The 25,444-nt window shown below is 38.9% G+C and overlaps 1 protein-coding gene across 1 annotated transcript in view; it reads right to left on the bottom strand.

The window, feature by feature from the left end:
- Positions 1-25,444, bottom strand: part of eys (EGF-like photoreceptor maintenance factor) — a 200,873-nt gene that overhangs the window by 124,277 nt on the left and 51,152 nt on the right. Inside the window, exons 3-11 of the mRNA XM_071912776.2 lie at positions 21,955-22,664; positions 20,422-20,538; positions 15,555-15,751; positions 14,595-14,722; positions 12,724-12,838; positions 11,235-11,394; positions 7,101-7,205; positions 2,396-2,535; positions 118-281 (exon numbers count right to left, since the gene is read on the bottom strand). Coding sequence (XP_071768877.2) covers positions 118-281; positions 2,396-2,535; positions 7,101-7,205; positions 11,235-11,394; positions 12,724-12,838; positions 14,595-14,722; positions 15,555-15,751; positions 20,422-20,538; positions 21,955-22,664 — 1,836 coding nt within the window. The remainder of the gene's footprint in view (positions 1-117; positions 282-2,395; positions 2,536-7,100; positions 7,206-11,234; positions 11,395-12,723; positions 12,839-14,594; positions 14,723-15,554; positions 15,752-20,421; positions 20,539-21,954; positions 22,665-25,444) is intronic.

Here is a 25,444-nt window from a genome sequence, read left to right as displayed (position 1 = left end):
GTACAGTAATTCTTAACATCCCTCAAGGAAAGAGAATAGTAAATGTCAACGGCTTTCACAATAATTGACATTCTGGTGCCTGAAAAGCCTGAAGACAATCAAAATTTCAAAACTCACCTGTATCCATCAATCTCATCCACACAAGTGGCTCCATTCTGACACCAGTGTTGAACACAATCATTGACATTTATCTGGCAGTTCCGACCAGACCAACCAGGTGTGCAGACACAGCTGTAGCTCCTGGCACTATTCAGCAGACAACGTCCTCCATTGGCACATGGCTGTTGATAGAAAATAGAGTCATCACATACATATGCCATGAAATATGAAACTGCTTTGTGTGCAAAAATGAAATCACTTCACCTTTTATGGTAATATCTCAGGCTGCACTGAGCCCAATCTGGACAACAATATAACCGTCACTTTACAATGCAACTCCTAATCATTTCTTGCCCCTGGCTGTCTGAAAACGAGCTTCATTACAGCCACATGGCACACTCATGAATACTGATTCATGCTCTATGCTAGATTTCATTCAGTATTCCATGTAATACCTATGTCATGTGCTGCAAGAAAAGATCAATGGCCGTCGAGGGCTAAACCTCACAAAAGCTCTCTCTAACAAAAGAAATGAGTGCTAGCTGGTACATGTGTATATATAGTAGTGAGAAACAAAGGGACAGAGGAAGAGCTGGCTGGTGGGAAGATGTATAATGCAGACATCATGGCATTTCTGTAAAGGGGCCAACACAAGCCTTGCTCCACAGTGAGTGATCAGCTCCATCTGTCATCTGTAGAAACTCCTCTGTTCGGGTTTATTTTATTTTTTTATGCAGAAGGATGATTCATCCATACAAAAAGAAACTCAAGTAAACAAAAAATACAGACATTGCAAATCTTCAGTAGCAGTCATCCGTGTCAGGTGGTAGAGGCCTTCTCAACCCCGGAAATGCGCTCCCTTTGTGCATGCCATAAGCACAAGCCTGACAAACAATCACACGATTCCACCTTTGTCTTCTTCCAAGTCCCATGACTGCTTATAAATCTGCAAGATGCATTTCTCAACACAACCAACCACATTCGAAAGGGAGAAAGAGAAATGTGCCTCACTGATTCGAATGTGTAGCTTATATACATACAGTACCTGGTTGGCACACAAACATAAGTTTTTTCTCACCTTCAGTGACTAACAATCACCACCCTTACATACTTTATAGGTATAGCTCCCAAAGAATAAAACTAAGGGTGTTTTCAAACCTACAGTCCATATGCTTTGGTCTGAATCTGTTACTTTGCTGCATTTATGCATTGGTTCCACTATGTTTCAGACAGCAAGATTTCAAGGAAACCATAATTTACCTACAAAAGTCACCTGGGAGCATCATTTCCTTCATTTGTCAGGAATTTGCTAGGACTTCCTTCCAGGGAAAACCAGAAAAAAGCATCAGCATCAGCTGCGTTTATGGATCATCGCATTTGCTGTCAATCTTCCTCTGGGAATTGTGCTTATTGTCGTCCTCATGTATAACAAAGGATTATCCCACTGTTTATAGATGAGATTCGGGATAAATAATTGATACCTTTTCACTTACAAACACTGGATTCTGCTGACACTCCTGCAGGTTAAACAACTGTGAAAATTTTCAACTTTCCTATTTAATATGTTTCTGAGATATTAAGACTCTCGTGTTTAACCCATAATGCATCGTGCTTCCTGTAGTTGGGCCCGATCATGGTCAGATCAGGTTCTCATTCCAAACAAAGTGCGCTACGGCCTTTTGGGAAATGTACTGAGACCACCCTCCCAACAAGGTATCAGTCTGAATGTTTTGGTCTGCAGCCGAGTGTGACTGTTGTGCTCTTATATGACAAACTAAGGGGGAAACTACGCCTGGCTTCGAAATAACTGCTTTAAAGGAACTAGGTGTGAAAACGCCATAAATCTCTCTCAAAAGATTTATTGATTATGGTTACCTGTTGTTGCGATAATATTGCTGTTTCTATTGTACAGAATACATGGAAATTGTTTCCAGAAAATGAATTCTGACGTGTGCAAATGCCCCGAAATGCTGATATGGGGTCACTGTCATTAAAATGCATCCAAGTAGAAAATGATTCCAAGGTATCCTTAACAGCTGGTCACCTCACCTCGTCCTCATGAAAGGCACAATTAATAACAAAAAAGTGGTTGCAATAATGGAATACCTGGAGACATAAACTGAAGACTGGGCGGTATTTTAATGCACTTTGAAACTGTATCGGATCTTCTAGTGAAATAGTGACTTGTAAATAAGCTGAAATGGTAAACAGCAATGGTTAACATGAGAAGAGAGACCAGTGGATGAGGACAAAAATGTGTGACGTCAATATTGTCCATTAAGATGTTTGTACCCACTTGAATGTTCTGAGGGCAGGGTACACGGCAGGTATACTTAAAACCATCAGGAAGATCCAAACACTGGGTCTTTGGTGGACAAGTGTTGTTGGGCAGAGCACAAGCATCTATATCCACCTCACAATCCTCTCCCAGAAAACCTGCAGGAAAAGATGAAATATAGATAATAGAATTGATGCAATACATGACCAGCAGAGAGAGGAGTGTAATCTGCAATCCGTGTTGTTTCTCCATTTCTAAATCACGTCATAATGAGATCAACTGTACCAGACCAGCTCTACTACACAAAAAAAGTGCCACTTAGCAACATAACAGATTTTCTGGCTTGTCCCTGTAGGAAAAGACTTATTGATGTAATGTAGAAGCCGTTTCTGATGTAGAGCCCTTTTTTCAGAAGTCTTACATGTATGACTCCACCTTGATATTCCCAAGTGTTTTAGTGCTGAAGTCCCTAGCAACCTAATTGACAGTAAACTAACATAAATTGATTAGTTAGGAGAGTGAGCCCTATGCATCAAATTGGCTTCATACATAAAGTTGAGCCAGTCAGGAAAAAAATATTGAGTAGGTACTAAGATAGTACAGTCAGGCATTGGAAAAAGCAAGAAGACATAGACCACCAACTTACAGTTCCACCAGAGATAGTCGGCACTCGCTTAAGACCTGACTTAGTAATGTGGTCTTGTTTACTTTGAAGAACTCACATTACCATGCGAAGATGCAGTAGATGAGGCATATGAAAGGAAGAAGCTTAGATGTACACAGAGCTAGCAGCCGGGGCTTAATAGCCAGGCTGGAAAGCCAGGGTACGCCCTGTGGAAGTTAGTTGCCATGGATTTGTGGCCACATCCAGTACTAGTTTACTCAGGGAGTTGGGGATTCATGATCAGGGATTACGGCAGGCCACAAAGGCAGCTTCTGAAGCAGCTGAAAAGAGCAGCCAGTGGCTCTGGCTGAGAAGAAAAGACGCCAGCTGGTGTCCAAAGTATGGAAATCTATCTCATGGCTAAGACAGGAGATAAATGTTATATGATGGCATAGCTATAACAGAAGTCAACAGTCATACATCATTCTCAGCTCTAAGTATAATTGTCTTGCATGATTAAGCATACTGTTTGCTGATACAATTCAGTTTCAGAACTACTGGGAGGGTCATTTCAAGCCAGGAGGGCCAGCTGTCCCTTTAGCCTAGGATTGTTAGTACAGTTCGGTTTCTGAACTGTTAATCAGGCTGTGTCAACAAGCAGCATCATTTGTCCCATTAGACTTATTGCTGATATCAACAACGAGAGGGAAATACAGTAATTGTAGGTTATTCTGTGAAAAATGTAGCCTACATGCCTAAGTATAGAAACAGGGTAGAGTACAGTTCAGATCAGTGTTGAGAGCGAGTATAAGGGGTCGGGGGTGGGGGGGGGGACACGATAACCTACTGTTGAGCCTTCTGGAGGTGTCATGGGCCTAATTCAACTAGACATCTGTGATGGGAGGTTCCCACTTGATAACACCAATGACACAGCCCTCAGCCCACCCCGTTTCCTCTAACATTTAAGCCAGGTTTCCACATAGATGCTCACCCACATAGCACAAAGGAGAGTTACTTCAGATCCTGTGTATTACAAAATGCAGAACCCTTTATGCCCAGAGAAAAAAAGATGTACATTAAAATGTATCCTAATGTTCTAGATCCATGAACATTTGCACGGACCGACTAATTATTGAGGGTTCCAGTTTTTATCATTTTTGTCACTACTCTGATACATTCACTAATTTCCTCACAAAATCATTTGAGTAAAAATGAATGAAAAAGGTTTCCTGAAAGCCTTTATCAAAAGCCCTCTTGGAGCCCTCTTTTTTGTAAAGTGTTTCTCCATACTTAATAAATAGCTCTTGAACCAAGGCAGAATTGAGGTTAAAAACTTTTATTTAATTGAGAGGCTTTAAACTGAGCTTTTTCATTACCAGTGTTTTTGACATGTAGGTTATATGTCATTATTGTATTGCTAATTGCTAATACCTCAGGCCATTCAGAACCTTTCAAAATACTGACATATTTGGTAGAAATTTTGTGCTGACTTTATCATTACCACGAGTCCTCGAGTTCATATGAAGTTCATATGAAGTCCCACACAAATCATCAGATGATGAAAATACCATGCTAACCTCCAAGTGTCACTTCAGATAGTGGCTACATTGTGCCTTCATTCAGCACCTGATAAGGTTAAAGAGGAGGCTCTTTGACCCATTTGTCATTAACACTGGTATTGTCCTTTAATGTTGTATTGAAAAAGAGTATGCGAACACAATGTTTCATTATCATCAATGTTACATTTCCCCAAAGAGCAAGAAACATCTGCTAAAAATAACAGCTTCCCTGAGGCAAGTTCTTGTGAGAAAAACTGACATTCCCTGGTCACCAAGATGAGCTGCCTACAATGTCTTGATTTGTATGGGCAGTAATACTTTCAATGAAAGCAAGTAAGAGCAGCTGCCAAGGAGGCAAACTCTGCCCTGCCAACAGCATGCCGCTCCTGGGAGTGGTCCATCAGTTTGCATCAATGAGTGTAAATTCGGACTCAGCCGGTGAAGCAAAATAAACAATTACTGGAAAATTATATTAATGGAGGTTTCATAATGTAACACTGACACAATTTGGTTGCACTACTGAGCTCTGGCAATGAGCTTGGTGATTTTTCTCAGCTGTCAATCACAGGCCAGGGTTGTGAAGAGGCACTGTGGATAATGTGAGCTGCTACATTGTGCAGTATATGCTGATCAGTAGTGTGCTGATCAGCAGACTTTTTCAGTATTACAAATTTTCTAATGATTTAGTAGGCAAATATTTCTCCAACATCTGTACACTTGAAATGACAGGATAATACACTATTTTCCATGTTTGCAGATTCCACAAGTAGACATTAGGATATTGCTATCCAGTAAGTCATATAATAAGACTGTCACCCATGATGCTGTGCAACAGTGAATGATGGAGCTATTAACCAATCATGGAATTAATCATGGAGGGAGAGGGAGAGACACAGAGAGAGAGAGAGAGAGAGAGAGAGAGAGAGAGAGAGAGAGAGAGAGAGAGAGAGAGAGAGAGAGAGAGAGATGCTTTAATAACCTACTGAGTTAATCATAACTGACTAATTGCAGGTTTTGGAGGGTCTAAGTATAAAATTTATAGATGTGCTTATGAGCATTTACCATTAAATGCTTTATAAGGCATTTCTAAGATATTGAAGCCGGAACAATCAGTTAGTAACATCTTACGGCAGCCATAGGAACTACAACAACAGCAAACGTGTCCTTCTCCACAACTCTCAGCCAAAGCCCCCAGCTCCGCCCCAACCGCTCTCACCCCTCCCATCACTGTGAGCTACGTTGGCTGAAATTGACATAAAGTATGAACTGGTGTTTTCACAACAGACACCACCTAGCGAAGTAGGCCAAGTAGCGTTACAGTTCAGAAATGTCAAGTGAAGCGGTAACATATCCTACTGCAAACTGTTATAAATGTTTAGAACATCCCACAGAGTTACAGAACAATTATACAGCAAGTCAAGTAAAAGATGGAATCAATAGTTAGTGAAGATACGCTATCGGCTAACATAGAAGTCTAGCAGCTCAAGCTGTAGCTAACGCGAACCAACTTTACCTAAAACCATTTAGCCGCTTACTAGCAACAGATTGTCTGTGAGCATTTTGCTTGGCAGATATTAATTTATGCGCAGTGAAGCTGTGGCGAGCTAACGCTTGCTATGTTGCATCAACACGAAACGTTAGCTAGCGAGCTTGTGTGGCTAACTTTACCTACATCATAGGTTGCTTACCTGCCCAACAATGCAACTCCGCATCGGTCTTGGAAGTTTTTCAGAGTCCTAAGCTACCTCCACCTTTGCTGCAGCAATGTTCACTCTGTGTTGGGTTGAAGTGGACTTTGTCATTGGCCTTTTTGGCTTAAGAATTAGCCTAGGCTTTTTAGTCTCCTTTGCAGAGGTTTCTTGGTTGCGCAAATGAAACTGAAAGAAGTTCAGAACGCAGGGGGGTGGGGTTCAGGGGGCGGAGCTTGGGCATATATTCAAATACCCGGGGGTGTGAAGCACTTCCACCAAAACAGAGAATACAGACTGGACTGGTTGTTTAGAAAGCTTGAAATCTCAGCAGCCAACAGTGGAGTGACTGGCATTGATGTAGTATGGTTAGCATACGATAAATGCTGTGGAATCCAGCATGCACATTATAGAAAAAGTGCATCAACAAAATGTTTTACGCCATACATAAACAACAAAGCAAAATAGAAAAAACATACTGTAAATTTAAATAAAATTAAAACAATTATTTAAAGAACAAAAAAAATGAATAGAAACAAAGAAAATTCAATACATTTCATGACATACAGTACATAAAAGTATGTAGAAATGTGTTTTATGAACTGCATTAAATGATACTGACTTCTCTGGCCGAAGTTCCTCAGGCAGGTTGTTCCACAGTCTGGGGACCCCAATGGCAAAAGCTAATCACCTTTTGTATTGAGTCTACACTGTGAAATAGTCAGAAGGGCCCTGGCCAAGGATCTTAGGCCACTCTCACTGCACACAAGGTTAAAAGGTCTGCAACATTGGTGCCAGACCTAGCCGTGCATTAAAAGTTATCACTTAAATGTTATTACATAACTCTAGTTTTTGGCCACAGCCCAACGTACCTGTGGGACACTGGCATTTGTAGTATCCAGCCAAGTCGGAGCATGTGCCATTGTGCTGACAGGGGTTGGAGTCACACTCGTTGATTTCAGTCTGGCAGTGGGTTCCTGAGAACAGGGGTGAAAAATGTTGCAATTAGTGATATTTGTATTATGAGGTTTAAAATATGAAATATAATCTAACTAGTGGGTACCTGTCCTTAATTGTCCATTGTATTACTAAAATACAGCTGTGCAAGGCCCCCTCCTACTGTAAAAAGTGGCTGTATGAATTGGAGGCTCGTTGGCAAATTAATTATTTTACCATATTTGTTGAGTGTTGCCTGCAACTCTTTGAGTCCCTTTTCTCCTGAAAATGTCACAAATTGAGGCTACAAGCATTCCAAGATGCTCCAGAGTCGATCTATTTCTGTTGTGGGGTTTCCTATTTAGTGTAGAAGAAGATAGAATGCTGTGACGTTTGAGATGGTGAGCATATGGAAAGGCAATGACAAATGTAAAAAATGTATTATCGGTTAAACAGGCTCACTTTCTTGTTAAGAAAATGGACACTTAATAGTGATACTGCGCCGGCTGAAGAGAGCAGATGAGGTAGGTGACGCAGGTTGTTTGTTGGACTTGTTCGGTGCTCAGCTGCCTCAGCAGCTGCTGGTTCTTCCACTGGGGTGGGGGGTGGGGGTATTCCAGTGGAGGTTATTAATTTAAAATGTGCTGTCATCAATAACAGAGCTGCAACGACATGTAGTGAAAGTTCCTTCTTGACAGTGGCAACCTCACGCTACAGCACAAACACTATGATTGATATCATCTGCACAGTAGTTTCTACAGGCCATTATATACAAAATATGCCATGCTGTGCTACAGCAAATTATACAAATTTGTCCTACTAAAAACAGAGAAACGCCTATCCTCAATTATGGCTGTGAAAAAAATCAATTATGGAGGAAGAACTTACATCATGTAGCATTGCTAGCATGGGATAAAAAAAAAAAAAGAATCTTTAATGATATGGATGAGTGATTTATATTGCAAAATGTTATTATTGCACACTTCCTTAAAGCAGGAATCTAGAAATATTCAAATACTGCAACAATGGTAATGAATGGCCTTATTATGGTCAATATCAACTGAAGGTTCTTCACAGGCGCCTCTGTTAGTGTTGAATTTTGGTAAAATGCTCTTGCTCTTCTGCACATTCATTATTCATTTTACAGGTTCTTTAAAATCAACAAGCTTTGTTTTGCTTCATATGCATTTCACTTGTTTTTCTGAGAGAACTAAGCCAGATAAAGATTCAAATGCAAAGGCCTTATCATGACAAATGATAAAAAATGACTTAAGAATTAACTTTTTTTCTCCAAGTCTTTGGTTGTTACTAGGGCTGCAACTAACAATTACTGTAATTATTATCAATCATTTCGTCTATAAAATGTCACCAGATGTTACCAGAGCCCAAAGTGATGCCTTAAAATTGGTTACTTAGTCTGACCAGCAGCCAAAAAAACCCCAAAGTATTCATTTTATAATGATATGAAATGGAGAGTATTTAGTAGTTGTGAAGCTGTAACCAGCAAATGTTTGGTATTTTTACTTATTAAATGACTAAAACAATTAATCTATTATCAAAATGATGTTGGGTACATTTTCCGTTGATCGACTTATCGATTGATCGACTAATCATTTCAGCACTAGTTCTTACCTTCTCAATTAAGAGAAATAATGTCTATATGAATGAGACCAGTGAAATGCATGGCAACAGTTGTTGTTCCCTGAAAAATAAAGCCTTCCAAAATGAAACTCGAATGCCATGGCTTGAGTAATGCATCCTGAGTTATGATCTATGATATAGTTCTGTGGGGTTTCCAGGCAAGGCTTTAAATTAAATTGGCCTTTCTAGGCCGCATGGCTCGAAATTCCAAAGCAAAAATCCCAAGATGCCAGAAAATGATGAATTCTATCAGTCACTAAGACCTGCCATGGTATAAGAGACAATTTTCCATTACTGAAGTGGCAACAGATTTCAGCTTTGAACAGAAGGAAAAAAAATCCTTGTTCATGTAGTGCTATGTAAGGGCTTATCTGACTGACAGGTGAGTGTGTCAGGACTTAAGACTAGATGGGGAAAATGCGCTAGGCCGAAAGCTGACCACACTGAGGAAAAACACTTTCACATTCACTGGTTGTTTAAGCAATAGAACGGAGAGAGGGACTGTGCTATGGTACCATCACAGCTATTATACAGCCAATACAACTTTCAGCAATAATCTGTCTTTGTGTCATGCTGCCTTTTCTGTCAACTAATGTCTAAATAGTGAATTTAGTCATTAGATTAGTGTATTATATTGATGAGGTGCCTGTGATATTAAAGTTGCAAAGTGATGAGGTGCCTGTGATGTGATACTAACATGACATGTGTAATTCCTCTTGGTTCATCATAATGCCTGTGTAGAATTAACTGTTCTGAAAGGCAATGTAGCACTAATGGTCTTACATTATAGAGAAAAATGGCACAGTTGTGATAAGCTACAGCACTCGCCTAGGATTCATGCTTGTAACTTAATCACAGCGGTGGTAGAATTTACCATATCACACTCCCTGTTAGCTCCTACCAAGCAGCTTGGCTGGCCAAGCATAGATTTAATGGTTTTGGTGAATTTCTCATTGGCTTCTATTGCAGACTCTAGCCAGGCAGGCAGGAAAGAAATGGTGCAGGGGTGCCACTTATAGAAAATACTCCTGACTTTGACTTCTATGAAACCTGTTCAGCCTTCTTTAATATGTTATCAGTGTTAATAATGAATGTGTGCCTTTGTATTTGATTAGAGAGCTGATAAGTGTGGTATGTCGTGTCAGCCAGCTGAATTTGTCCCAGTATAAGACACTTTTCTTTCTCTTTTTTAAATTCCTTTTGTAATACCCCCGTTTTGTTTTTGTGTTTCTCCCTTGTTCCCATATTTTTAGAACAGTTGTCATTGATAGCTAAACAAGTTTTACCCATGTTCGAAGCTGGCAGCTAATTAGGAAGCGGTTTGGCAGTAGTTGGGTCGAATGCACGCTGCAGTAGGCCTATGAAACGTCAGCCAGGCAATGCTGCTGGTAAATATGCATGAAGGTTAAAAATCACTTCATCAAGATACTTGTCCTTTGCTTAAAACCTGTGGCTGAGTTAGGACTACATTTTTGGCCTGAAAAAGTCAGTTTTCAATTCTCCTGTCCTTTGTTGTTGGTGCCCGGAGTAACGCGGTGTTCTTTTCAGGTGCTGATGAAAACAGTAATAATCAAAAAACATACAAAGAGAAAAGTCTTCTACCGCACTGAAAAGCTTCAGGCACATTCCAGTAGGTTCACACCTTTAATCTTTACAGCAACAAGAAGAACACTGGAGCAAACGTGTTTTGACAACAGGCTGCATCAGTTTCACTCTTTCTTGAGCTTGCACATGCAGAAATACAGTGATAATAATAATAATGATGATAATAAAGTGATATGTTATTGACCCCTGTAGAGAAATTCTGTTTCTGCTTGCCCCCTCCACAGGGAGGTCAGAGGTCAGGGTCAGTTACAGAGCAGCAGCCCTGGAGCTGGTAGGGATTCACTTCAGCAGAGCCGAAGCTTGCTGACACGGGGGCTTGAACCCAAGTCTGCCGGTTGAACAGCAGTCTCCCTTGTCACCACCCTGCCACCCTGCTGACCCCGTGAGCAAATTACTCAGTATATTTCAAAAGGCGTTTGGCTGGACCCAGATATAATCTCTCGTAGTTGTGTGACTTATAATGTGAATAGTTCTTATCCTTGCAGTATGCAAATTATGCAATTTTGACTGAATGTACCACAGAGAAGAGTGGCTTTTTTCTCATGACTTAGTAATACAGTTTATGCCATCTGCCTTGAAACCTAAAGAGGACAAAATAGATAAATGTGTAATTTGTCATAAGAGAGAAATGTCAAATATGTGTGACAAAAATGGAATGGCCATGAACAGCCATATTCATTATGGCTTCCCCTCAACATGAAAGCTGTCGAAAGTCTTGTAAAGATTCAAAAAATTGCTGCCATCACCACTACCTGTGTTGTATGCTGTGCTTCACACCTAAATTGCATAGTGCACTTTAGTACAAAAAATAAAAGTTGTCTCACCTGTGAAGCCGAGTGGGCAGATGCAGACGTACTGTGGAGGAGATGATGGCTGACTTGTTGTAATGCATGTGGCTCCATTCAAACAGCGGTTTGGGTGCATCAAGCAGGCATCGCCTACATATTGACAGAATTCTCCAATCCATCCAGGGGCACAGACACACTGCAAGGAACATGTACCATATTCATCTAATCAGCAGTACAGTATACATTAAATAACCAGCTACTACCAACTTAATTTATCATATCTACCTACAGTATCTGCTGTTTTTTAACTCTAGTTCTATTCTGACAGAGGGCATTAAATGAACAACCTGCCAACCGTTCCTCATTTCCTGAGGAGAACCAGATCAAAAAATCACAAGGAAATGCAGTCCATTTGCAGTGAGAAACAATATTTTGATTATGCCTGACACTGGTTGGAAACACACCCACACAAAGCAACTAAAAGTGGATTTTAGAGCAAGCACACTCTCAGTGGTCTAATGGAACAAGACTGATGGAGAATATGGGGCATTAGAGAGCAGTCTCAGGTGTTGTGTAAGAACACAGAGGTTTGAAGGGATGGAGCAATAGAGAGGCAAATTAGACCAGAACCTGTCTGTCTGAGCAACGCGTCCACATCCTCACAATGATTAATGGGCTGGAATTGGATTATTGCTGTCTGAAGACATATTCTACCAATGATGGGTTTTTTTTTATTCTTTTATTTTGTTGTCCCCCCCCCAATTACTGACTACTTGTCTGACGCATGTGTACATTAAAGAGCTTTTATGCTGTACCACGCAGCATTTATGTTAAAAACACCACAAGTATTCTGTATCTACCATAATATCTACTGGCATTAATAATCTTTTCTCTATTATATGTTCAATATTGGATTCAAAGACAAATCAAAATCATCATTCAATTACTGCCAATGTGAAGTATTTGTCAGTAAACAAGCCAATACAATTTACTAATCAACACATCATTCAAAGAGCTCACATGACAAAGTGCTTGACAGCTGGATATTGAAAGGTACAACAAAAAACGACATGCATAAATCATGGAGAGAATAGATATGCTGAAATTTAAATATAGTTACGATATGTAATCAATAAAGTGATGAGGCTTGCTGCTGTTTCATCACATATCATTATTATGCACTATGTCATACACATATCTTGTTCTTGTTGGTGCACTGGTTAAAGCAGCTATCAAATCCTAATAATCAAGTTACAAATCTTATTATGTTTTTATCTTAACCAGTGACAATCATTTTTATCAGTCGACTACAATAAAAATGAAACCATTGCAACAAAAAGTGAAGAGATTCAAAGATTCAAAACATGCTCAGTGTTGAAACAAAAGATGATTTGATAAACTGTACCTAGCAGCGGTCTGCTTTGGTGTCACTTTCTGCTCATACGATCCAGTAAGGTACTGCATGAGTCTTTTTTTTTTTTTGTTTCCGAGTATTTCATTAAGCCTGAAATATTGGATTACTTACCGTATATCCGCCAATTACACTCAAGCACAATCCCTCATTTAGGCAGTTGATATTGAGCAGCCTGCAGTAGTCAATTATTTCTTCACAATTCTTCCCGGAAAACCCTCTCAGACATCTGTTGAGAGGGGGTTAGTGTCATCAAAATCAATTCACCTTGAGCCTTGAGCACTAATAAGCCATACTTGTTTTTTCTTTTATAAGATACAGTTATAATTTTGTATTCTACACTAACTGTGTGTGATACAGACCTGGGTCAAACAGTGTGTGCATTTGTTTTGACCAGGTTGGATTACCTACATAGTGTCAAGTTATCAGTCACAGAAAAGAAGGTTAAATTGCCGTTTAAATACTTTCCTGCAATTATTTAACTCTTCTGCCCCTCATTGTACTGTCTACTATGGTAAAACGCACCAATTTTTTTCATTTATTTTTCACTTATCCTTTATTTAATCAGGTAGTCTCATAGAGATCTAAATCTGTTTTTCAAGAGAGACCTGAAAATAATAATAATAAAAAAAACATTCAAAAATGAGAAAATAACATAGGAACATACATTATGAAAAGCAATTGCAAACATGATAGAAAATGTGAGATATGATTGAGATATACTTTAAATTGGGGAATTTCAATCATAAGGAGCAAAGTAGCAGAACCCTACCAAGTTATGTGTAGAGTATTTAAAACTAATATAACATAAACATAATAACTGGATTAGAAAGACAGTAGAGTTATGAGGTAGAGGTTAGCCTCAAAAGTAGAGTCATATATAAACATAATGCAATGCTTTCCGTTTGCATTGTTAGAGTAGACCAGTCAACTTTTCATATAAATCCCAATGGTGAGTGCAAAATCCATTTTTATCCTCAGTGTTTTAGCAAGGTGTTCCTCATGGGTGTTGGCTGATAATTTATCATCTAGCAATATTCCAACGTATTTGTACGATTGTACAAGTTCAATCTGGTTATTTTGAGTATGGATACAAAGATTAGCGGTGTTTGTAGTGACAGACCTAGTGAATAACATATTGTGCTTTGAGTTAAAAACAAGCTTAAGAACGATGAGAGATATCTGGAGAGCATCAAAGGCAGACTGAAATGTAGCAAGACGCTGGTTTGGAGTGGAGCCTGTGCCATACATTAACAACAATGGACAGGTATGCACAGAACCAGTTATCAGGAACAATCATCCAAACCGATGAAGAGCAACTGTTCATTGACTTTGATAAGTTAAGGCAGTTGAGTTGATTTGTTACTCCAAGCTGGTTAAAACAAATCATTTGAATTATTTGGACACAGGTTATGTTGTGATGCATAACTGTTGTATATACTGTAAGTGGCAATGGTAACATTTCTGAAAATGCATCATTAAATATGACACCATGTTTTGATATTGCCTGCAGTTTCAGCAAACTGCTCATCCTTGATGTTGAGAAACAGTAAATTATCATTTAATGTCATGTCTCATATCCAGTTGCACAACACCATGATATTGCAAATAAAATATAGGCAAACATATGGAAATAAACTATCGTAAGACAGATATTTTAGCCAGCAAAACTAAAAAGTTTGGAATATGTTTGCTATTTTTGCCACAGTTTTACTGCTGATCATACTATTTTAGCGCTGTGAATTCCATTGTGGCATGAGTGTGTGCAGGTCGAATAACAAACAACCAAATGTTATTTGCTGACTGAAATCAACCAGTGATATTGTTTTAAGTACAATGTAAATCCTGATCACATTAAAAGTGGAGAAAAAAAACGTTCCATTTTCATTAAATCTTAAGGGGGGAGATTTTCACATGACATCCCAATCATCTTTTGAAAGGGGATCGGGAGAGTGGCCTCTATTAGATCCCTATATGTGTTTCACCTGCAGGCATAATCATCTCCCTTGGATACACAGCTGGCATTGTTGAGACATGGTGATGGGCTGCACAGGCTCTGCTGCCTCCTGCATGCTGGGACCATATTACCATCTGCACAGGCACACTCAGAGGCCTGCACACAGAGGCAAAACAAACCAGGTCAGCTGTCAGCTTGAGAAAACAAGGCTAGATTACACAAAGCTATATGAGATCGCTAACTGTACGAACATAATCAATAAAAGCCCACGATATAAAGAACCGCATACTGTAGCACAGTGACACAGAGCAATGTAAATGACCGAAAATGGCCATAGCTTGGATTCATTACTGATCTCGACAATTATATATCTAAAAATAAAATTTTATGTCTACTGTGAGAGGGTAATAATAAATGCTGAGAATACTTGAGTTGCTGTGATACAAAGTAAAATTAATTTTAATTTTCATAGTGAGCTCAAAGAAAAATATCAATGTCATGCAGATGATTTTGATATATGTTCCATTTACTGGTATTCTTAGGTGGATTGTGCAAATGCTTAGCCCACATGGCAAACGCTGTAATGAAGAAAATGAAGGTCAGAAAAGACAATTAGCCCATAATTTTATTTCCTCTTGTGTATCCTCTAGCACATTAAAAACACTATTGGCTTTAAAAAATGTATGACCACAATAACATTTTCAGTGAAAGGTGAAAATTGCGGCGGGCATCAAATTAGAAAAAGCTTTTTATGAGAGCCATTTCAAACTGGCACTTAAATATGCAGTGGGTCATTCAATCAAAACGCTGGAGGAAGCAAACACCCCCTCTCCCCCCAGCTCTTCTTCAGGAGGAAATATTAATTGCTGTTGCAGCCTTCAAAATGACACTATTTGATCTTGTTTAAAGATGTTAATTTTCACGTGCCACATCTTGTTTAGTTCCCCTCCGAGGCAAAATAACAAATAAGATGAAATGAAGTGCTCACATGTTCCCCTGCAGAACACATCTGTTCCTCCTGACATGCGTATGACATGCAGTTGACATCGAACCTCGAGTCACAGTTGAAGCCCCTGAATCCTTCTGGACAATGACAAACAAATCCACTGGTGCCCTCTTCACATGTGCCACCGTTTCTGCATGGATTTGGATCGCAAGGGGCTTTCCTCTTCTCACACGGTGGGCCTAGAAAATACATATTTAAAACATTACTGCAATTTTAGTCAGATTATTGGAATGTTGTTTGCACATGTATAAACTAGAATCTGTAACAGCCTGTCGACTGGGGTTTTCATGATTTGTGACACCTGCCCGACACAATGTGTAAAGCTGTTAGTGTTTACACCGACTGTCTTTACTTAAACACTTCTTCATGTTGCAGCAGTGGCTAACGTGTGGAAAAGTAGCGTGTGCGCAGTGTGAAATAGCATCAGGGCAATATGACCACAGTTTATGCCAAGAAAGAAATAACTGACATGACTTATAGCCCATAGAGGAAGGGGTGATTGATGTATTTAATCAATAATCTGCGTACGCAAGATTGCACAGAATGGGGCTATATACAGGAACATTGTTTGTTGCTATGCCTGTAAAAGGCTTAAGTAAATATTATTCTCACAATCAAATGAAAGGCAAGAATTACATTACTGTGTACATACTGTCATTGTAGTCAGAATTTTATCTTGGTCTGATTGATGGTATGTAGTAGAACTTAATTGCCCATTTCAGACGCTGTCACACTGAACGAGTCAAGCCAGCTGAAAACCATTTAAGACCAAAGATTTCATCCAGAATATGGAAATTTTGGTATGGGGGGTATATGGCATGCATATGACATATACACTTATATGTATGTATATATGGCATGAAAAAGACAGCTAAATATTGTGGAGATTATAGATACTTTTCTTCTTGGCACTGTACTAAAAAAAGAAAATCCACATTTAATTCACGAGTGTGTAGCATCTAAATAGATTCACACTGGACACCCAATTACTTGTAAGGCACAGCTAACTGTCAAGGCAGCCTTGCTACCATTCCCTTTTAATGCCTGTTAGCATTATTAATTCAACATTAATAATTCTTAGTTAGTTTAGTTTATTGGCCATTTGTATTAAAAAAACATTGGAATTCTTAACTCTCTTCACTTTTGAAGGCCAAATGTGCAATGGTTAACACGGCAAATGTTATGAAAGGCTGACAAGAATACATAATACTGCACTTAGTTAGGTTTGGTTCTCCCACAACCTAAAATACATAGTTTTGATTGGAACCTACCAGCAGGGAGTGAGTGTGTACACTGCTTGTGTTTTTCCTGCTTAGTCCTAACTCTCCACATGCATCTGTATGAGGCTTCAGCAAGGATATCGCACCATATACTATTTCAACATCTGTGTGCAGCATGCCGGCTGTTTCAAAAGTAAGTACACATTTTTTACATACTACTCACAGTATTATTTCATATTGTCCTGTTTCCAGGTACACCTATTATTCATGGACTATAATTGTATGTTAAATTGCTTCGTTAAAATGACTAAGTAAGTTAAAAATGACTAAAGTTACAGAGCTTTGTTTTTTTTTTACAGTTATTATTAACAGTTATACACTTACTTTTGAAACATACTGTAGTTCTCAACAATTAAGAGCATTTGTTGATCATGTCAATTAATATAGTATGCTGTTTGATAAGTACCTTATCCCTGAAATGATAAATCATTTAACTGTTAACATATTAACTGTACAGACAGATAATACATGAATAAGGGTTTTCTTCTCCCATCTGTATGATATTTTAATCATGTACAGAGTCACATTTAGCTGTGTGTACACTAAATAAAAAGATGTCAATAACTCTGTATTAAATATAGTAATAGCAGTAACTAAGGGAAACCATCACAGAGGCATAGTTGATCTTCACAGAGGATTTTCTCTAAACTCTAAAGTAAATGATCACTCAGGACTGCTGTACTTTGAAAAATCCAGTTTTTTGCGCCTCTTTCATAAGCACTTTCAAGATAAAATAATTCTTTGGCCAGTAGTTTTCTCCAACTCAATCCACCCCCCTCCCCACCACACCCACCAGCAGCACCACCACCAACTTATCCCAGACAGGGTAATGCCATGGTGACATTGTATGCAAAGGATAAAATTAGAATGAATTCACTGCAGGTTCAAGGTGAATAAAATTTGATGTTATTCCCTGGTGAGGGTTTTCATTTTTGTGTTCTTCAGAAGGTGCCTACACATTTATCTTTCCAGTGACTCTTTCTTTGCATATTTTCCTTAATCCCCCTGCTGATACAAGTGCTCATGTCCCAGAGGCTCCTCATAGCCTCCTCTGTGGGCATCAGTCTTACTGTGTACACCTTCAGGGCTTGCTTTTGCCTCATTTTCCACTAGAAATTGAGGTTTCATAACTTGTCCACTAAAAGTTACAGCGATACAAATTATCTGTAGAAACATTTCTGTCTTTCTCATATAGGCACAGAATCAATGATGATGATTGTACTCTACGAGAGACTGATGAATCTCTACATCTGTGAAAAGTCTGGATTAGAATGGGGTATATAGTAATATAGCTATTTATTTTGTTAAGAGTGCAAAGGGTTCATATTTGTGCAAGAATTTTATGTTTATCACAGATCTATTCATCTCAAAAACTGTGATTATGAACTGTGGTAATTAATAAAGAAATAACATTGTGTCTGTATCTAATTCTGTTGTTTAACAGGAGTGATGATTACATATAGTGTCCAAATTACGCTTTCAAAATTTGATATTGCTATCAACTACATTATAGAAACAATTAACACCTTACACCAAATGGAAATGGGCCTATAAAGACGGTAATACCTTGCAACAAATACCCTAGAGGTACTGCGCAGGAGAGTCAAATCAAAAGAAAATCTCATTTGAAACGTCCCATGAGTTTGGCTCATTATTCTGTGCGCATAGACTTTGGCCTATGAGGGCAGCCAGCGCTGGAGCAGCCACTAACTTCCAGTTGATTAATGAGGCAACTGCAGAGGGGAGGTAGAGGAAGCACAAGCTCCACAGAACTCCCAAGAAGCTGATGGGACAGCAGGACACCATGACTATGCGAAAGCATCCGATGGAGTCTGCTTACCTGAATCAGGAGAAACAATTAAAGCTAAACAGATAATCGCTACAGTATAACAGGGCGCATGCAACTGTCAGACTTTTTTCTGCTATGAATTATATTAATTAGCCATTTCAAACAGTTTTACAATGGCTCCATTTTTTTATTTTACCAATTGTTCAACCTGTGAGTGGTCCAGTTATTTACTGGGTAAGAAAAAGACTCAGCATATTCATTTTCCAAGCTGAGGGTTAGATGGTCTATGAGGGCTTGGGTTCAGAATTCCATGCATTTTTCCAAAACGGCATTTTGTCAAGCAGTGTATTGTGTTTTATCAGTAATAATAATGATAATAACCATCTCAGACATTTTCCTTTTTCTAATTGGCTTACTGAGCCAAAAGGAATGCCAGCGAGTGCTGGAACCTTGAGAGTACATCACCCAAATAATAAGCTGAAAGCCTGGGTTGGACTCTACAGGCAAAGCTATGACACTTCAAGAATGTTGCCAGGACAAATTGTGCTCAAAACAAAACAATGAATCAATGTGGAAAGCCACCTGGAGTTTTTACTCAAGAAAGTTCATTGCAGGCTTGTTTGTACAGCCGACAGTGTTATCCAGGGCAACCGAGAGAGAACGCAGGTCCTGTAACCCATTTGTGGGTGATACCCATTAACCTAACTGTACGTTACTGGAGGAAATGAGACTCATTACCTAACTAAAGGGTGAGGCAGTAATGTCTCATAAACAAACTTACTAGCTCACAAGGACTCTCCGGTGCCCTTACAAGAGCCTTCTGCCCCAATCTCAATCACAGTGAAGGAAACATACAGTTTGGCTGCCTAGGAAAATTGTGAAACGCATAACTGGCTTGATAATGTCGGTTGTGGTTATGCTGACTGATTCCCTCTTTGAAATCATTCATGGAGAGAGGAGTTTGCACACTGAACATGTGAAGAAAATTAATTTATGTGACATCTAACAGTTTATTTTTGCGGTATTGTGGTTTTTTAACAGAATTAATCATGGCAGCCACACTCTCAGACAGATTTTTGACCAGATTTCTTTATTCTGGGATTTTTAGAACTGCTCCTTCTTCTCAGACAGAGTGAAAATATTAGAAATACCCATATGTTCTTGTGCTTTAGCAATGACTTCCTTTTTTCTTGCAGGCAAAAACTTTGAGAAAGTTCCCTAATAAGCAACTTCTGATTTAATGCGCATGGCAGAAAAAAATATACTGTAGTTCACAGTGTAATTGTTTGCTGTAAACCTTTATTTTACACAGCTGAGACACGGTCAGTTAGCCAGCACTCCCTAGGCTTTTACGACTGTATGTGATTGAACATAACACCAGGTTTCAAACCAAGAGAGCATTCCACAAATTATAATGACAAATATAACAACAAAGAGTGGGACCAGATTTCAAGCACATAAAGAAATGGTGGTCTTTTAAAGATAAATGGTTTTTGAAGCTGCCAACTTTGACCTTTAAAGATAGCAGCCCCCTCAGGGCAACTGACATCACACTGCATATGGAGCTGGGATGCTGCATAATATTTTACAGTGCCTATAGTATATAGTATCTCATGAAAAAGTGAGTAGCTGTGTGATGTGATTTGACTATCAGGGGTCAAGCCTGTATGGGAAGCTTCAAAGATTCGGTTTTCGCTCTCACAGCAGGTTTCGTAGTGATAGGGACTATCCATCTCTATTACACCTACTGTGCAACCAGCCAAATAACAGAGTTGCTTACCAGAGTATCCTGTGTCACAGACGCATCTGAAGGAGGCAGGCGACACTTGAACACATGTCCCATTCGGACAAACTCTATCGCAGTTTTCTTTCCCAATGACATCAGAGCAGTTAACCCCTAAAACAAATGGTGAATCATAAAACCATGGTAAATGCACAGAGTACTGCTACTTTTAATTTCAAACTGAAAAACAAAAGAAAAACTTGTAATCAATTGTAGATATATGCTGTGGCAGAAGTACATGCGGGAAGTAAATTGATTAAGAAACAAGTAATTTAGAATGCATTATAGCAAGCTCTTTTAATATTAGTTCTGTAGGCCTCACTTGTGAGCGATGATCTGATGAAGGCTTATGCCGAAACGCATTAACTTGATGTGATCATCAATAAATATATGATCAGAAAGCCTTACATTATTTTGACGTGCTGCTATTCCCATGTTTTTCAGCAATTTTGTGGAAGTCAGTTAAAAGTAGCAATTAAAAGTTTTAACATACTAATCTTAAACATAACTAATGTAATTGTTAAAAGTCAGTCTTGGATATTTATTTTGTACCCTATTAAAAATGGTGATTCCTCAGTAGTTATAATTAACGATTCTTGTGCTTTACAAACATTTTTACTATTTTTACTGTGGACTTTTCTACTTTTCATAGTTATCTATTGAATATAAACTAATAATTAAGGAACTTTAATACTGGTTAGCAGTGGCAAATTCAACAAATTCAACTTTGTCATTGAATACAATGGGACAATATAATTTTATTGTCATTTGTTAGTCTCTGTTTCAATTCTTACTAATCTAATCTCAGAATTTGATATCTTGCTCGCTATAACATAGATATTTGCCAAAGGTTAAACAAATATAGTAAGGCTTGTTTATGCTGTCGATTTAATCTGTTTGGAAAAAACTTGTTTGGCCTTTTCTTTGCCGCCTATACACAAGTTGAATGACGAGTCAATCTCATGCAATTCCGTGACAAAATTTGTCAGCGTAGTAAATTAAATGTTTATCCTTGGGGCATGGTGCTAAGCACACGCATGAGATGTTTCTTAGAAGTTATTTTAATGCAGACATGTTAACTGCAACAAATTATGCATTACCATTTCTATTTATTATTGGAAACATAAAACGCATCACTTCCTGTGGCCAGAGATAGAGGGTAGCAAAACAGGCATTTACTCATATGAAAATGTTGCAGATTATTACTTAATAAATTATTATTAATGGACAGTAGATGAAAACAGATGATTACAGTAGATGTAAATGTGTAGATAGTTACAACTATGAATGTTTTAAATATCTATAAATACTATGGTGGGTCTCTCCAAGCAGAGGATTTCGCTCTTGCAAGCATAACTCCAAACAACCAAATAGTGTCTGATTTATAGCGATTGCAGGGTACAACAGAGGCAAAAAAAATCAATGGAGTGCAGCAAAATTTGTAGATGTGTCTTATGATATAGCTGTAATTCAAAGAATAGCAGTTATTCAGAGAGCACAACATTTGGAACGAGGGGTTTTTGTCCTTACCTGTAAAATGTGGAGGACACAAACATTTATATGTTCTGTGGCTTGGATCTGTGGATCCATTGCTCAAACAAACACCTTTGTTTTCACAGGGGTTATCCAAACAAGCATCAAACTTTTCACAGAACCTGCCGGAGTAGTGGTGGTGGCACTGACAGTGGTATGCATCTTCCCAGAGGCCTGTTTGACAAATACCATTCCCCGAACAAAGTCGGAGTAGTGGAGAACTCTGGCAAAGTTGGGTTCTCACCGACACATTGAGCCTCAGACCGAGCTTACATAGCTGCGTATCTCCCTCATGCAGAGCAATAAAGTAATGATGACCCGGGACGAGCCACTTCGGTCCAACTTGCTCCCTCTCGGTTATATCGTGCGGGAAAAGAAACTGATCTTTTAACTGTCCGTTTGCGGAACAGCTTTCAAAGCTCTCTTTTGACACGTTGACGAGTTTGATACCGTACGACTGAAGTGTTTCATCAGCAGATACCAACAGTTTGTCTCCATGTTGTAACTGAAGGGGGCATATCTGTGGGAAGTTGAAAGGTTGCCTGCTCGACCCGTCTCCCTCCTGAGAATACCAACACTGGGCAACGTTCACGCAGATGTTTTCCATGAGTGTCCATTTCAGCTGAACTGTCTGTTGTTGAACGTGCCATTCAAGTGAAGCTTGCCTGTTGCAAATTGATTGGCAATGGGTTATGTGGGCAATGTAGCTCACATAGACAGTAAGAACAGTAATCAAGCGAAATAATAATCTCTCCATGATTCTTCTCCCTTCCTGATTAATCCAAAATCAATCTGGGACTTTTAAGCCTGGCTTGAGTCATCTGAAGAATGGCCGAGGTAAAGGGTTAATATCGAACTTCCAAGTCATGAGATACTTTTCTGGGTCCAAGAAGTCCAAATGATGAATGCCATGGTCAATAACAACCTGAGGAAAAAGAAAAGCTAAATTAGTGCTTTGCAAACAGCAAATAGCAGTTTCTACAAGTATAACAACCCTAGGTGTCTGCTGGACACTATTTTATAAATGTGACAGCTTAAAAATGTTCATAAAAGGGAGACAGAGAGGGAAGACAGAAATGGAGAGAGAGACAACACTGTTGCTAAGAGCATTTTGTTTCATTGTATCACATGGACTCCTGGCTGTATCGCTGAGGCTGCTGTCTCCAGCTAGTCTACTCAAGCTGTCATAATCATATGCAGTGCTGCTGACCACCAAGTGTGTCACAGCAGCCTCGGCCTCCCTTAGGTTTATACAGAGAGTGACAATGTCAGATAAAATATTCTCTATCCCCTGCCGGTGCCTGATACCTCAGTGTCAGGCATTGAGATGAGTTAAAGCAGACAGCATTGTCTTTTTCCCTTAGGCCCTTTTCTTACCCGTACACCAGATAAAACAACAAAGTAGAGAATCACTCCCTGCAAGTGCAAATTTCCACTCCTTGATCAGCTCACAAGGACTGATATGAATAACTGCATGGCGATAAAGTAATAAAGCGCTGAACATGGAACACCGATATCAACACAAGGGGGAGTGATAAAGTGAATGAGATTGCAGGCATTGTGATGAGGGCTTGGTGGGAACCCAGAAGACTTAATTAACGCGAGATGAAGACGGCTATTCTATTTCACAGGATGAAGCAGAGTTGTTGCCTGATTTTTGACAAAAAAAAATGCAAGATGCTTAAAAAAATGCAGATCATTGAAGTGTTACGGATGTTCATCTCAGCACTTGTTATATACAGTCCTTCGCACAGTTAATTGAAATGATTTATGAATTCTCAGGTTACAGAAAAGTCTGACTGGAGAAAATATTTACTCAGCATTTCAAATACAGGGCATCAATTATTACCCCAGGGAATACCAACATTGTAGTTTGGAATTTAAGTGATTTGTTTCCAGTCAGTTTTGCCTGCAGCCTGTCTGAGAAAAATACATCTTTCATACTGATAAGAAATCAAGTCAAGATGCAGTTCACAGGTTTGCTCATGCTCACTGGGATCAGACACAATTCAATTACATCAGAGCTAGCCCATGCTGCAAAAAATATATTTTGCATACTGTATATTTCAGAATATATTTGGAGAAATGTTACTGAAAATATACTCAAAGTATACTTCAGGGTATGATGATCATACCCTGACGAAGTCGACAGACTACTTACACTGGTGTGCGTTTCAACCTACTTTCAAGATACTGAAAATATACTGAAATTTGCCAGATATGTATATACATGTAGATGGCATTCATTTGAAATGTCCCAATTTTCTTATCTGTTGATGTCAGTGGCCTCAGGCCGATGGGAACCTGGGCCAGCAGCAAGATGCAACACAGTCTGGAATAGGAAACACACACTGAAGTGATGAGTGTGAACAGCTCAAGCACAAAGTTTATTCTGACACTTTCTCTAAATTCAACTTTCTTTCAACAATCATCTTTAAGTTCCAGTCCAACTCAGATATGAAAAATAAATTTCAGTATCAAAAATATAAATTTCCCTTTAGACCTATACTGCACCTAATAGCCTACTACACCTTCACTCGTATATTCAACCTTCAGTATCATTTCCTACAATCACACACACACAGACAATTACCTAAACCCGATCATATAATACATTTTTAAAATTAACATTCAAATTGGCCCTAAAACATAACCAATACCTTTTCTACAGTTATCCTGACCTCGGCGTCTGAGCCCGGAGGATGCTGCGCTATGAAACCTTAAAGTATTAAAAAGTCTTACAGAACAGGGTTAATAGTGCAATCTGCGTCCCATCTGCTTTTCTAAACACAGTTGGACTTCATGTGCCCTAACATTTAATTTCCTGGTGTCCATATTCTGCTTCTTTATAGTTTTATAACTCTTTTATTAGCTCTGTTCAATCGGAAACAGACTTTTTTGGCTGTTTCCGATTTTGACTTTAAACTGGCTTTAAATTCAATTACAGGTAGCAATAAAAAGGTCTTAAAAAGTGTTACATTTCTGAAACCTACAGATACCCTGAACCTCCACGCTTGCTGCACTTGAACTGTTGCTCCAACCTGAAATTGCTAGAGGAATTCAGTTTTGGTAGTTTTTTCAGCCAGATGGCACATGGAATTACTTTTTTGAGAGAAGCGATCTTTCTGTTATAGTATACTAATTTAGTTTTGACTGTGTAGCATTTAAGAAATAATTGCCTACATACTGCAGCACTGATGCAGGATAAATAGGATATTAGTAGTGGTTGTAGGCCTATTACCTGATATTAGTTTCCTATACCTGTAATATTTTTGGGCTATCGGCCTAAAATGGCAATTGTATAAATTTGAGCAAGACATTTCTTTACAGAATACTGATAAAATCACTTTTAGGCATACCTGGTACTGTGGACCTGTCAAAAGAAATAATGGGCTGTCTCTAATAAAGATCTGGTGCTCACTGTTGTTGAGGTAAATAAAGGCCCGGTCTTTACTGTGAGTTTTATGGTAGCTACATCAGTTCACCA

This window comes from Centroberyx gerrardi, chromosome 15, assembly GCF_048128805.1.
Source record: "Centroberyx gerrardi isolate f3 chromosome 15, fCenGer3.hap1.cur.20231027, whole genome shotgun sequence".
NCBI classification, from domain to species: domain Eukaryota; kingdom Metazoa; phylum Chordata; class Actinopteri; order Beryciformes; family Berycidae; genus Centroberyx; species Centroberyx gerrardi.
Note: the sequence above shows the minus strand (reverse complement) of the source record. Positions and strands in the feature narration are given on the sequence as shown.